This window comes from Pangasianodon hypophthalmus, chromosome 2 (assembly GCF_027358585.1).
Source record: "Pangasianodon hypophthalmus isolate fPanHyp1 chromosome 2, fPanHyp1.pri, whole genome shotgun sequence".
Classification (NCBI taxonomy): Eukaryota; Metazoa; Chordata; class Actinopteri; order Siluriformes; family Pangasiidae; genus Pangasianodon; species Pangasianodon hypophthalmus.
In genome coordinates, this window is record NC_069711.1 from 6,256,978 (window position 1) to 6,271,807 (window position 14,830).

Consider the following 14,830-nt stretch of genomic DNA (forward strand, 5'->3'; position numbering starts at 1 on the left):
CATCAAACTCCAATCACGCCGTGTGAGAAGCTAATAAGAGCCTAATATTCCAGTAGTTGACTAACTCGTGACTTTACAGATGGTGCAGGTACCGGATGCTAGTTAAGAACTTTTATGTTGATCTCCCCATATCTTTCAATTCTGCATATGATTGTGTTATAGCTGATTCCCTTGTCATCGCTTAAATCCGTGAATGCCTCAGTTCCATAGGGCCCTAAACCTGGTATTAAAGCTTCCTGTAATTTGCCCATGAGTCTGAGCAAAGGAACACTTAATATCTCAAAAATACAGTGTGATTTCCTAGTTTTATGTGATCAATGACTCCACCTGTGTGTAACAAGTGGCCAACTTGCATTACTTTTTACTCATTAATTTTTTTTGCAGTTAGCATGATAAATAGCTACCCCACTATCTAGTTAGCCACCTGATTACAACTAGCAGTTTGTAAGCTAACATTACTACATAGTTCATCGTAAATGGATCTTGTGTTTTATGCTACTGTGTTGATTATGAATGTGTAATAACGAAGTGTTCATGTTTATTTGTGTGTAGAACAGGTTAAATGTGCACTAAAACTTATGACTTGTGTTGCAACCCTGTAACTGTTCCTTGTCTTACCAAAATTCTCTATTCTTTCAATGTAAGGTTTGACTTGAAAGATCACAACTAACTGGAGTGTCTGACTTTGAGACCTTTCCTTAAAGTGGCCCATACCCATTCATCAATTCAACTTTCTACACAAGATGCCTTGCTGGACTATTATTTTCCATTTCCCCTCTCTTTTACTGCAGCTGATATCTTGTTAAAGTTTATTGAAGTTTATTGGTAACACAGAAGTGGGCTTCCGGGGATTGTAATATATCTACATAGATTTTACGGTTGCCAATACCTAATTATGCAATTGGCCAGGGATGCAAATTGACATAATTATTGTATTTGATTATGCAATGATGAATGTTTAAGATGTTAACGTAAGTTTGTTATAGCATCAGATATTGGAATTGCCTTTGTGTTTGTCTCTTGGTTGGTTCTTGGCCAGATACTTTCAGACATCACTGTGTTTTTAGCATTATAATGATTGTACTGGTTATTGTTATTAGCAAGGAGTTTAAGTTTTAAAAAGCGATCACACAGTAATGTGTAAAAAAAAAAAAAAAAAACATTTTAATATATGATAACACTGATGGCTATTGGTTGCATAATGGGCAAATTAAACACAGCAACATCGTGGCTATGGAAAAAGGGGAATGAAAATTAAGGGGAGCTGAAATCCATTTGCAGTATCAAGGTTACATTGAGAATTTTTCTAGTTTCAAGATTAAACCATGCTTGCATCTTTCACTTTGATCTACAAACCTTTTGGTGTATCCGAATTTATTGAGTTATGCTGCTATAATAATCATCTTTACTGCCGAAATCTTATGGATTTTGCAAGATTTTCTTTTTTTCACTGATAAAGCAAAATTAAATAACTATGTTGTAAGACATCCATGCAAACTTCTGCACACAGAATGTAAATGTTTGCAGCTTTGAGATATAGTTGTATAAAATAAGCCTAAAAAAGCATTTTCAGTGGCCTCCATTATAATAACATGACAGTGTAAGTCTGACAATACCAGGGCTGTGTTCCAATACAGTTGTTGACATCATCTATTTGACTTCCTCCTGCTCGCGTCAATATTTTACTAGCCAAGTGAAATTCTTAAGTTTGTGGATGGAACTGTTAGGTGTATTAATGTTCTAATTGGGTTTTTTGTGATTAACTACTCTACCAGTATATGGCAGACAGCATTAGTTCATTCTGCCCGAAGTTAGCAAGGTAGGTATGACACTATCTATTTAGCTAGTTTCCAAATTTGTATTAAAACATAAAGTAAATTGATTGTACAAATTGCCAAGGAAATTTTTGTGTTTATTGCCAAGGGCAGGTGTATTCAGATGTGTCCACTATACCCCTTGTGCTGCATATGCCAACTGATTGGATAACTGCATAAGTGGACAGTGAGTGTAGTTGATAAGCAAAATGAACTGGTGAGAGGAAAATTAAAACCAGTAGTGGAATGAAGAGTGGGCTTTCAGCTGCAGCTGAAAATCTATACAGCACTTCCCTGACTGAATTCATGTGCAATAATGGCCTTAATAGTAATTAGATTTACCATCCGTATAGGCTGCACTTCCAAATTTTGGGGTCGTTTCCCAAAAACACTGCAGTGGTAAGATCAAATAGGGGGCCTGGATGTACCAAATTGATATGATTTACAGTGGATGAGGAAACATTTTTGAGAATTCAGTTCTCAATATGAAAATGCAAAAATCAAAGAAAAAATGAACATGTGTTTAAGCCTTTAGTCATTAGAATGTATGTTTATGCTTGCACTCAACCTTGGATTGCCTTACATTTATGTGCTACAAACTGCATATAACTTTTTTGCATTTTATTATTTTGATTATTATATTTGAGTTTATAACTTGGGATGTAGGATGTTTGTTGAAATAGTGAATTCATCAAATGGCAGAAGAGATATGGAGATGGACATTTTAACATTTGTCATTGGGACCCACCTGAATTTGTATTTTGTATGTTTTATTGTATATGATTGTTTCTGATGTTAAATTTGTTCAATTTCAGACATGAGTGGATAAAAAACTAGGGAAGCATTTGTATTCTTTCAACATTATTGTTTTTTAGCAATAGATCAGGGGTGTATTCACAAAGAATCTTTAGGCTAAGAGTAGCTCCTAACTGGATGATTTAGGAGAAACTCTTTAAAGAAAGGGGCATGTTGTTCCAATCCCAATATTAAGATCACTAAGCATTTTAGCACTAAACGCAGGCTCTAACCCAACAAAAATGTACAAGTCCTCTAGACTACTCCCAAGTCAACAAGCTTTAAAAAGGTATTGTGTTGACTGCAGGAGTATTCTATATTATGTAATAGGGGAGGCCCTCATCTATTAAAATATAGATACCCCTGGAAATCAAAAGTTTACATAATTCTCTGCCACTTGGCCACAAGAGAACTGCTGACATGAACTGAAAATATCACTAAAGTAGATCAATCATTAAATGCCTCCTGCTATTAAGAATCCCATTGTTGCTATAGACTGCATCACTGAATATGTACAGTGATTGTTTCATGTAGATGAAAACTTGCTTATAAATGAAAACCCACAACTGCAACAAAAATATAATAAAATGAAACTGTATGGAAACAAAAATGTCAAGCTCTTGTGTGAAAAATAGTTTCTTTCAGATGCTGTCAAATTATAAAGACATGAATACACTGCAGTGTAGTCAGCTACACAAGTTCCTCTCAGCAGTTTTGTAAAGAGGTTTTAAGGAGAAACTCTTAGAACTCTCACTAATAAGATTCTTTGTGAATAAGGCATTTATTAGGAGGTATACATTTTGTTTGCCTACCCCTTTGTTTTTTCTTTTTTAAATCTATTATGCAAAACTTGCTTGACTGTAACTGCTGCATAGATGTACATGAAAAAGCAAAACACCAAAGAATGAACACTTCAAACACTTAGGAATAGACTGCATTTTTCACAGCTATGCATTGTTCAGTATTCACTCTGCTGGCAAACACTTGAGCTTGAATATTACATTAAAATGCCAATAAAGCATACACTTATCCACCACATGGACTCACTGACTTGTATTTGAATGAAGTGACAAAAACAGTGCCTTTGTGAACTGACAGTTTTTCCTACAGTGGGTTAAACTATCACATGAATAGGTGATAGGTCAAAGAATATTACATTACAATATATAATTACAACATTTAGTCCCAAAAGAACTGCAATGCTGCATTAAAAAAGTTGGACTGAGACTTTCTTACAGTGTCTACACAAGTAATCAACACTGAAAAGTAAAGAGAATTAAGTACAAATACAGCCTAGTGGCGAAGGGATAAAAATATATATTTTATATATATTTTATATCATATGATCATGAGAGAATGATAAGTTGTTTTCAGGAATATCAATATTATATTGTTACATCAGCCAGCTCTAGCTCATCACATGACAACAATTTGATGGCTAACATATTACCTTTTCATTCATTTGTTCAAATTTTATTAGTTTGCAATGACATGAAGCAGAAATTCAGCAGAAATTCTCCAGTCAGCGTGACTGTTGACCTAAGTTTTAATGATACTGCACTATACTGACACAAATTGACATTAAAACCCTTCAGTCAATGAATATTTTACAAGGTAAGCTTTTTTCCCCTTGCATTTTGTTCTGCAGATTTAGCAGTGAAACTTAATGTTGGAAACTGGATTTATCCATGCTCTTTTACTTACTTAAATTTAGATTTACATCAGTTCATACAATACAAAAAAAATACAAAGAGCGAGTGCATGGGCATCTCTAGAGATTCCCAGGAAGAGACACAAATGTTGCACTTGGTGATGTCCACATCCTGGGCTGGTATTCAACCCATCTCCAAAACTTTTTAAAACCATGCAGAATTTATGTGAGGCTGGAACACAAAACGAAAAACATTCCCATTAGCACTGAACACACATCTTCACAAGCATTGCTTTTCCAGTAGACCCAGTTGTACACACTATCCCAAATACTAGAATTCATGTTGTTAGTTTTTAAACAAGGAAATAAGAGCAGACGGTTATGCAAATCCCTGAAGCTACATGGTACTGTACCTGTCAATAAGCGAGTCCCTCATGCTGGTGGCTATGGTGCTCGGTTGAGTCTCACTCAGCTTGAACACACTCTCAATGACCGACAGCTCTGTGCTCGTTGTATCCAAACCACAGAAGGCACACCAGTCATTCACCACCATGCCAGCGGCAATCACCTCACTGCCACGGTTTACAGTACCGGCCTAAAACAAGAGCCTGATTACTTGCACTGACCTAAGATGAGTAGCATTAAGTAAAATAAACAGATTAATAAATAAAAAATTATCAGTTAATCTGAGAAAGATAAACATTTAAACAGAAATATATTAAAACTGAGTGTTTACAAACTGAGTATTTTAGAGCCAATATTCTCAGTATGACTGAGTAATTAATTAATTTCATAATTATATTTGAATATAACTTAATATTCATTGAGAACAATGTAACAGAAAACCACAGTGTATTAATACATTAATATGCGAGCTTGATAAGGAGGAGAAGGACATTCACTCACAACTAGAGGCACTTGGAGGAGTGATGAGAGCTCATCTTGGGCTTCAATAGACGTTTTGGGGTGCACAAGGCCTCCCTGGTTACTGAAGACACAGTAACTACCCACAAGCACCTGCTCAGCCACCGTCTGCCTGAACACCTCCACTTTAAGAGTGTCAGCCAGAATCTCTTCCGTTTCCTGTGCAGCACAGCAGCCGTTAATCACACTGGAAATTACATCATACGGCACACCATATTTTATTAAATACCTGCAACTGACAAATTAAATGCTGCTACTGCCACTGTGTGCAATACAGTGCATACATGGGCAACGTTAACATTTATTTACTTGTGACACTCATTCCCACGTTTACACAGTATACTGAAAACTGTAATCTTGTAGATGTTTTTCACATAAACTCTGGACAATAAGTATTGATTCATTTTTAGTCTTTGAGCACAAAAATGATTCTGACCCTGTCAAGGTCGGGGTGAACTAGGGCCACGTAGTCGTTGCAAGCGATGACATTTCCGAGTGCAGACAGCCGCTCCTCCACTCTCTGAATGCGCACAGCATCTGGCAAACAGTTCCTCATGTGCTGCAGCTCCTGATCTGTCGTGTTGTTGGGCACGAGAAGTCCGTGACGGTTTCCTACGAAGTAAATGTAAGATTTTTGGCAGAAATCAGGACCAGGTCTCTACACAGATAAAGGTGAATGCAGTTAAAACATGAGGATTTGCGAGTTTGCACACTAAATGGTTAATATAGAGTTTGAACAGGTACCTCACAATAAAACTCCAGACGTTAACAGTGAAGTTTTCCAGAATCAAACAATTAACATCACAAGTATAATCTCAAGACATCAGTTTTAACTTCAATTCAATTTCAAATTTTTGAAAGAATGATTGTAATAAGTAAGGAATAAAGCATGATTGGGCATGCTGTTATGGGAAAATAATCCATGCCAGGGTGGTGTGATGTCAGAAGTGGATTATTTTCATAACATGTCCCTAATCGTTTTATTCATCTTATGTCACAGCAATTTTTTTTTAATTAATGAACAATTAATGAAAGTTAGTTCTTCTCACTTGTATTATAGCAGTTATATACAATCATCCCCTCACCAACCTCTTTCTTTCTCTCTCCCTCACCCCAAGTTAACAAAAAATGCAGCTCATCTCATTACCTAGAAACTGGAAAAAGGAAACTCCTCTGTTCTGAAGATTTTTCCATGGCAGAGACCTTACTATTACAAAGTGCTGACAGAATCTTTTATATATAAATATCATCTACCATAAGTCCCAATAAATGAGTTGTTACTACAGAAACGCTAATGCATTAAAAAGAGCATTAATATAAACTTGTGATTTACCTCGAAGCCGACACTACTGTCAGAGCTGCTGTAGATAATTAATCAATACCACCTGACCAACCAGAATAGGGAATTCAACAGTGCTGTGGTATAATATGCAATTAAGATTGAGTAATTTTTTTGGGGTCAAAACCAAATCCATTTAAACCTGATTATTTGTTGTCTATATTCCACTGGTTTGAAAATAGTTTCCATTTGATGCATTCAGCATATGTTAAAAACTGATGATTTAAATAATGATCAATAATGAATTTAATAGTTTCTTAAAGAATCAGAATACAGTATGTCTTGAAATAATGCATAGCTTGTAATAATAATTGTGATTGAGTAAATCTCCCAATAAGTAAATTCTGAGGCGGGAGGTGATTTTCTGAAAAAGGGCGTGTGACGGTGGGCTGGCAGCCCACGCACGTAAAACATCAAATGCTCCTCAAGCGACTGACAGCGTGGTGCTGAAAAGGCCCTTTCAGCACCGTGTTTGTTTTGGACAGCCAGAGTGCGCGTGGCTGTGGGACGGCGCAACATAACACAGCACAGCTGGCGGCCAATGAGTGGCACGGCTCCTCTTCAACCTCTTGGAGAATACGAGGAGCTATAAAAGGAGCTCGAAGCCACTCTAGCGGGAGAGAGGTAAGTGAAAGTTATTATTTCAATAATTCCTTTCTCTGTGTGTCTCTTAGATGCCAACGTAAGCAAGGAAGATGAGCTTCTGCTGCTCCGCGACCCCTCCGCTGCCTAAGCCGGCCTGTTGTATCCTCACAGTCTCATTGCCACCCCGCCACTGCAAGTTTGCCGCGCCAAGTCCGAGACTTCACTGCCTACACCAAGCCCCACTTCCTACATCCTCCTCCTACACCATAACGTTCACTCCCGTTTTCACAGGTTGCCTGAGAGGGAAACTTCGGCAGGGAGCAGAAGGAGGATGAGCAACTGAGGAACTGTTGGGGCCAGGTGCGTGTAGTTGAGGGGGTCCATCAGAACCCTGAACAGCGGCTCCCCACGGCCTACTTCATGATGCAGAGAGGCCTACTGTACTACAAGACAGAGAGAAGAAGACAGCCTTGCGAGCTGCTCGTCGTGTCCCACACTAGGACGAAAGCCCTACTGCACCTGGCCCACACACACCCGCTGGGCGGGCATCTGGGGGCCCGCAACACATTGGAAAAATTGAAGGACAGATTCTTATCGCCGGGGATGGAGGCAGAAGTTCAGGTCTTCTGCCAGCAGTGCCACCAGTGTCAGTGAACCTCAACCTACAAGCCTGCTTCTGCGCTGCTCATCCCTCTCCCCATTATCGGTGTCCCCTTCGAGCAGATCGGCATGGATCCCACCGAGGCAGTACCCTTCCAAAAGGCCACCTCCCCGAATGTCTCCCGTGGGCTGCTTCTCCTCTTCAGCTCGGTTGGAATACCGAAGGACGTCATCACCGACCAAGGTACGCCCTTTATGTCCAAACTAATGGCGGATCTGTGTCAGCTGTTGCAGGTTGCCCATCTGAGGACGTCTGTCTACCACCCCCAGACCGACGGACTGGTACAAAGATTCAACCAGACACTGTAACTACCACCTGCAACAGCCAGATAAGCAAGCAGGCACACAGGTATATCATGTGGACCTGCTCAAAAAGTGAACGGAGCCTGCCCCTGCTGTGTCTGCTTTTGTGCGCCTTTCCCCAGATCCATCGGAGTGTGCCTTGGTCCACCAGGGAGAAGAGCTCACGCCGGCCCAGAGCCAGGAGCTGTCTGAACTGGTGGACCAGTTTGCTGACGTCTTCTCCTCCACCCCTGGCCTTACACATCTGGTTCACCACGTCAAAACCCCACCAGGAGTCGTGGTCAGACAGCGGCCCTACCAGAGGCCCGCCAGAAGGCAATCGAGGAGGAGGTCAGCCAGATGCTCCAAGACGGAATTATTGAAGAGTCCACCAGCCCTTGGTCCAGCCCCATCGTTGTAGTTCCCAAGCCCGACAGGAGCATCGGGCTGTGTAACAACTTCCGGAAACTGATCTAGGTCTCCAAGTTTGACGGTTACCCCCTCCCTAGGGTTGACGAGTTAGTGGAGCGACTGGGGAGAGTCCGGTTCATTTTCACCTTGGACCTGACGCTGGAGGTCACTGGCAGTACCGGGTTCTCGTCTTCGGGCTGCACGGGGCACCCGCTACTTTCCAACACCTCATGGACATTGTCATCACCATTATGCCGCCCCATCACCAATATGCCGCCGCCTACACTGACGACAACGTGATCCACTCTACCACCTGGGCCGATCACCTGCATCACCTTAGGGAGGTCCTCAGAGAACTCCGGAAGTTGGGGCTCACCGCCAATCCCCTGGGGCTCATGGAGGCACAGTACCTGGGGTATCGGATTGGACGTGGACTCCTGATGCCACAAGAAAAGAAGATCGAGATTTCCTCATATTTCACTGAGGAAAATGAAATACACGTGTACTTGTAACCGTCATGCGTCTAAAGGCAACTACCAGGCAATCTGGTCACAGACCTGCAACATCCTCAAAAAACACAAGACTTAGCCATGGTGAAGTAGTTTTGCCCTAAACTAATCTGATTTAGATAAAGTGTAATGTGATTTAACCGCTGTGGCATGATTGTTGCTGTTGATCTCCTGGGATTTTCACACACAACAGACTCTAGAGTTTACACAGTTTAAACAAAAACACTGAGTGAGCGACACTTCTGTGGGAGGAAACGCCTTGCTACAACACCAGAAGACCACACTGGGCCACCTGTCAGCCATGAACAGGAATCTGAGGCTATCATGGGCATGTGAACATTAACTGAAGCTCTTCACTTGTATCTGCATGTTTTTATGCATTGTGCTGCTACCACATGATTGGCTGACTGGATAACTGCATGAACATGAGGGTGTAACAAGTGTTACTAATAAAGTGGGCAGTGAGTATACCCACTTTTAATTGTCCACTCTTTTTCTGTAGGTCATTTTCATTTATTAGAAGCACCAAAATATCATGGGTTGCTACCATCTGACCATTAGTGCAATTGTGAAAACTTTAAAGCCCTTTAGGCACCTGTACAAATCCCGATTAGGAGACCACTATTGGTGTGTTTCATTATTCAGTTAGGCTCAACTTAAAATCTACACTCAAAACACAGCTATTCTCTGAACAAAGGCCAAAGTGGTGACAATATTTTCCATAATAAAAATCTGTATTCAATATTACAATATATCATTTGGCAAAAAATTAGCAGATGTTTAATCTCAGATGACAACCCAGTGATGAATAGTTTCAGACTTACCCACACACATCCTCCCGATGATCCGGCATCCTGCTATGGACGCGTGCACCACTGGTATCGTTTCTGAAAGTTCACCTTCAAAGACACTGCAAAGATTGACCTCTATTTACACATTTTACATCGACTCATGTGCAGCACCTAAATTTTGATTAGAACCATATTTAGCCACTAACAGACTGACACAGAACTCACCTGTAGAAGTTTTCTGAGCCACCTATTGCCACTAAGCAGTATGTGTTGGTGAGCTTTGCAAAGCAGCCGATTTCATTGTTCTTCTCAAAGGACGCTCTGACTGCCATTTTGATAGACAACTGCCAATGACAGGATCACTCTGAGCAGAAACTGTGGAACAGCGTGGTTGGTAAGTGAGGTACAAACTTAATGGCATTTATAAAGACTAACTAATGTGAGAGCTCCATAGTAAGGGTGAAACTCAACCTCAGTGCTGTGAAGGTCTGTGCTAGTTCTCAATACTATATTACTATGACACTAGCTTGATGGGAAAAATACTCAAACTTTTCAGACAACAGCTAGCCAACTTCCCAGGAAGAAAAAGCCTAAACTCTTTCCCAAATCCCAAGCCTCCTGGTATGCCAAGTTTTCTGCAGCAGAACAAGAGGGTTTGTGATTTCGACAGATTTCTTACAAAAACTATCAACATATAACACGTATTTATTCTAAGCAAATAAATAAATTACATGGCCGCAGCAGTAAGGGTGATGACAACATGCAGCATAGTTCATGCTTAAGATCATGATATTGTGTAACTGGCAAGTAATTAAAGTAGAATATATATCTATATTATTTATTCAGATAAGCTTTTTGTAATAGGCTGCATTTCTACTCAATAATAAAGCTAGACTCTTGCATATTGGTGTACTTCACTTTCATTCTGTAGCTAACAAACACAAAGATGAGATCCAGAAAACATGCTAGTGGAGCCAAACCACCACTTTTCACCCCAGAAGAGCAGAATAAAGAGTGGGAAAGCATTTCAAGGAGATGTCCAGGAGGTTCCTATAGAAATTTCTGACTAAATATAAATTATGACTTAAATAGCTTATTTATGTCCCAGGAATACAATGGGGGGGAGACGACATTTCTTTATGGCCCAGCCCTACACCATAGGCTATATCTCTTACATAATCTGTGGCAGTGCTTCTCAAAGTGGAGCCCGTGGTCCCCCAGGGGCCACAAAGTGAAGCCCGGGGGCCTGCAGTTGTGTCTATTTGTTTGTTTGTTTGTCTGATTAGCTGGTTTGACGTTTTACTTAAATTGAATGGGTTTAATTCAAACCTCATTAAGTCAAAACCAACTAGGCCTAAAAATATCTTAGACTTAGTGTGTTTTGTCGAAGCTCCATGGCCTCAATAAATAAACCAGATTAATACTGTACACATTTGAAAACTGAGCTTTATATAGGGTCCATGGCTGCTGGTTTGAGTCTACAGGCCCATGACTGTAAACCATCCTGTACAAATACACAAGAAAGCAACAGAACACAAATACCAGCAGAAATTACAGCTGTCTGACCCTGTAAACGCCAACACTGCCAGCAAATTTCCAGTTTATTAACGATATTCCTTCACATGTAGCTTAAACCGAAAGGGAACAGAAGCAGAGGAATGGAGTCGACTGTACAGCGCTGTGCTGCTTCAGTTCTGCGTTAAGTTTCAGCTTCAACTCCTCTGAACTGACCGCTTTCTCACGTTTCTGAGCAAACTGGCAGAGGATCTGATTTGTCTTTGTCAATCCTTGTCTTTGGAACGGAAAACTCTGGATTTTGCTGAATCACAAACGCACAACACACAGCGGCCATGAAGTATATGTATTACATATTTAGCTAGCTCAACTAGTTAGCCAGCAAGCTAAGGAGTCACGGCTGATTTGGCTTTACTCGTTATTCCGACTGTTTTCTTGTAACCGCTTGTGATAGGATTCAAACACACGGACTTCCACTTTACTGAGACGTATAGATAAGAAAAGAAAAATCACATATAATAGTATATTTACCACGATGTGGCCCAAACCTTCCTGAAAAGCGTGGCCTCTCGTGACCCACGTGTTCACTTCCTCAACAACGTCTTTACGTAATGACGTTCGGGGTTTCTGCCCAATGTTGCCAGGTCCTCTATTTTCCAGGGAATTGGGATTATTTTCCACAAAGTTGCCGCAGGTTTATGTTTTGGAAGAGTTTGCATACACTGATTATACCAGTATATTAAACATGCAGCAGCGGTGACGCCAGCTGTGCTCCTCTCATACCCGACCCCCAACACCACCTCTGCTCCTTACAGTATAGATGTAGTGTTTAGCCATTAGTAACCTATTCCCATACACAGGTATTCTGTATTTGTGTCGATAATTGTAATATAATTATACTAACTTGGCTAAAGAACTATTTAGAGAAATTTGTTTTTAATATCGCTTTGCCTTTAAATTACTTTTGATTGCTGTTAGCCAGCCTCGATCACACTGGGTGGATATATACACACCTGGCAACCTCGCCTATTCAGACCGCTGTGGATGATGGGATACGGTCCTGTTTTGTTTTGATGAGAAAGGTATGTTCTTTTCAGTCAAGTCATGATTTTTGAAGAAATGTTTACATTGTTTTAGGGCAATGCTTAAAACTTTATTATAGTTTATTGTTTACTAAAATTATATTCAGTGATGTTTCATATTTAATATTATTAACCGGGGTATAAAATGCGTATGAATATGAATATAATGCTTGATTATGTAATGTAACATGACTAAAGACAGAGAAATACAATGAGAAACACCACAAAGGCAAAAGACACTGTACTTATGATATGCTATATATATATATATATATATATATATATATATATATATATATATATATATATATATATATATATATATATATATATATATATATGAGACGCCCCCCCCCCCCCCACCCCCTGCATAGCAACCAGTTCTCATAGCGACGCTGATTTGTCAACCAATCAGGTTAAAAAGCACGTTATGACGCCATTTTTTTTTTTTTTTTACACTTTGATTAGCTCACCACCTGTTCAGCGAACGTCACTGTAGCAGCAGCGGCACATTTTCTGCCTGGAAACACCGCGAGCTCACCGGAAAGGGTGAAAACTGTGTGTGTGTGTGTGTGTGTGTGAGAGTGTGAGAAAGAGGCATTTCACACATCAGCTAGCGTCATCATCCTAACAACAGGCTCACACACACGCTACATGTACATTTATATGGAATTCGTGTATGTGTAGTTATGGGTATAAAATCAAGCCACCAGTGTTTGGAGCTTTTCATTAATTGAAGCTGTAAACTGGCTTGGCACTAGACAGTATCTTCTGGAAATTAAAAATGAATATGTACTATAAGCACAGAGCCTCAGTGGATTGTGGTGTATTAGTAGCTTTCTCCACATGGGGGTGACACTGAGAACTAGGGAGGCCCAGCGTGCTCCATTTTCTTTTTATAATTAAGAATATTGCCATCCTACATAGCAGGTTAGGTTATTCAAGTTCAGATCTCCCCATGAACCAGTCTAAGGCTCAGATCTCTTCTTCTGCAGTCATGGATCCAAGTTCAAGTTCCAGTTCCTCAGATCACAGCCAGAAGAATCAAAGTAAGAAGAATCAAAGCTGTGAATCATCTCAGGGAAGTGAAGCACCAGTCACACAGGAGGATGTGAATACGGCACGCAGGAGTGATTCACTGGGAGCAGTGACTGAACTTCCCCAGTGCAAAATGGGTAGCAAGACGGCGGACGACATGAGCTTCATGATATCGTGTACAAACTGGTACTAGGGGCATGTGATATGTGATCACTTCTCTGAGTGCCAAATTCAGTGTGAGATCCATCAGTAAAGAAAAGAAAATGGATGATAACTTGTGGCATATGTTGCACTAATAAACATGTAGCTTGTAAATAAGCCTGAGCTTGAGGGACCTTAAAGGAAGCTTAAAGGAAAAATCCATCCTGAACAACTTGCATGTTAACCTTTATAATTAAGGAGATTTTCACTGCTGTGTAAAATATAACAAATGTAATGTAATACAATTCTGAGTTAACTTTACTTTTTTCATTGACATATTGGCATATTTTCATTTTGTCTTCCTACATTACCCACAATGCCATTTGACTACCAGCTGATAGTGAAGCCAATGGGATCTAGTTAAATTGTAGCAGTGTTTTAGTCCTTTAGACTGTCCAGCTCTCTCGCATCCTCATCTCTACACTCTGCTTAAACAGATAAGGCTCCAAAGCTTCAAATTAAATGCTAATTCCTCCCTCAACACCATTGTGTTTCTCATCTCAGAAGTTGCTAACTGGCTGAGCCGAGTCTCTGCGGGAACTCCGCGCAGCTGTGTCGCGTATCTGCATTACATTTTGTGTCCCACGTTTGTTGTCTCCACGACACTGGATTTCTTATTAATATGACATTGAATGTTGAGCTTTTGTTTTTCTCTAACTGAAAAACCTGACTCTTTTTTCATTTATGTTTGAAATCATTGTAATTGTTACTTTACCTAGTAATGGTCAGTGTACCTGTGCTAACAGTCTCTCCCTGTGATGTCAACGTGGCACACAACCCCTAAATTCTCACCAGAATAACGAAAATACAGCACTGAAATTGGAGAATTGAAGATGGGAAGAAGACCAGATGATGTTTTTCCAATCCTCATCCGACCCAATTCAGTGAGCCTCAGATTCCCATCTGACAGGAGTGGACCTGATGTGGTCTTCTGCTGTTGTAGCCTGTCCACCTCAAGGTTCAATGTGTTGTGCATTGTGAGATGCTTTTCTGCTCACCACGGTTGTAAAGAGTGTTTATTTGAGTAAGCACCCTGCATGTCCTATTGAATTATCTGCATGATTTTATGCATTGTGCTGCTGCCATATGATTGGCTGATGAATGTGTGAAGTGTACAGGTGTTCCTATTAAAGTGGCAAGTGAGTGTTTTTAATGTGTTTCAGAGTGGAACCTCAGAATTTTAGGACACACAAAGCTTATTTTAGTTGCCTCCTTGTCAGTGGTAGAGCGTAT

General features: G+C 40.2%; 2 protein-coding genes and 1 long non-coding RNA gene across 3 annotated transcripts in view; 2 read left to right on the forward strand and 1 right to left on the reverse strand.

The window, feature by feature from the left end:
* Window positions 1-3,645, forward strand: part of esyt1b (extended synaptotagmin-like protein 1b) — a 57,575-nt gene extending 53,930 nt beyond the window's left edge. Inside the window, exon 52 of the mRNA XM_026915872.3 lies at window positions 646-3,645. Within this exon, the coding sequence (XP_026771673.3) occupies window positions 646-670 (25 nt within the window). The 3' untranslated portion in view covers window positions 671-3,645. The remainder of the gene's footprint in view (window positions 1-645) is intronic.
* A 272-nt stretch (window positions 3,646-3,917) lies between these two features.
* Window positions 3,918-11,958, reverse strand: eif6 (eukaryotic translation initiation factor 6). Its single transcript, XM_026915885.3, has 7 exons — window positions 11,808-11,958; window positions 9,987-10,136; window positions 9,795-9,880; window positions 5,621-5,796; window positions 5,167-5,343; window positions 4,674-4,855; window positions 3,918-4,492 (listed from the first exon to the last, which is right to left on the reverse strand). The coding sequence occupies exons 2-7, from the start codon at window positions 10,091-10,093 to the stop codon at window positions 4,483-4,485; spliced, it is 738 nt and encodes a 245-aa protein (XP_026771686.1). The 5' UTR covers window positions 10,094-10,136; window positions 11,808-11,958; the 3' UTR covers window positions 3,918-4,482.
* Window positions 11,959-12,263: 305 nt separating this feature from the next.
* On the forward strand, window positions 12,264-14,750 carry LOC113532782 (uncharacterized). Its single transcript, XR_003403368.3, has 3 exons — window positions 12,264-12,358; window positions 12,827-12,907; window positions 13,354-14,750. It is a non-coding gene; the product is annotated as an uncharacterized LOC113532782 (long non-coding RNA).
* The last annotated feature ends 80 nt before the right edge of the window (window positions 14,751-14,830 follow it).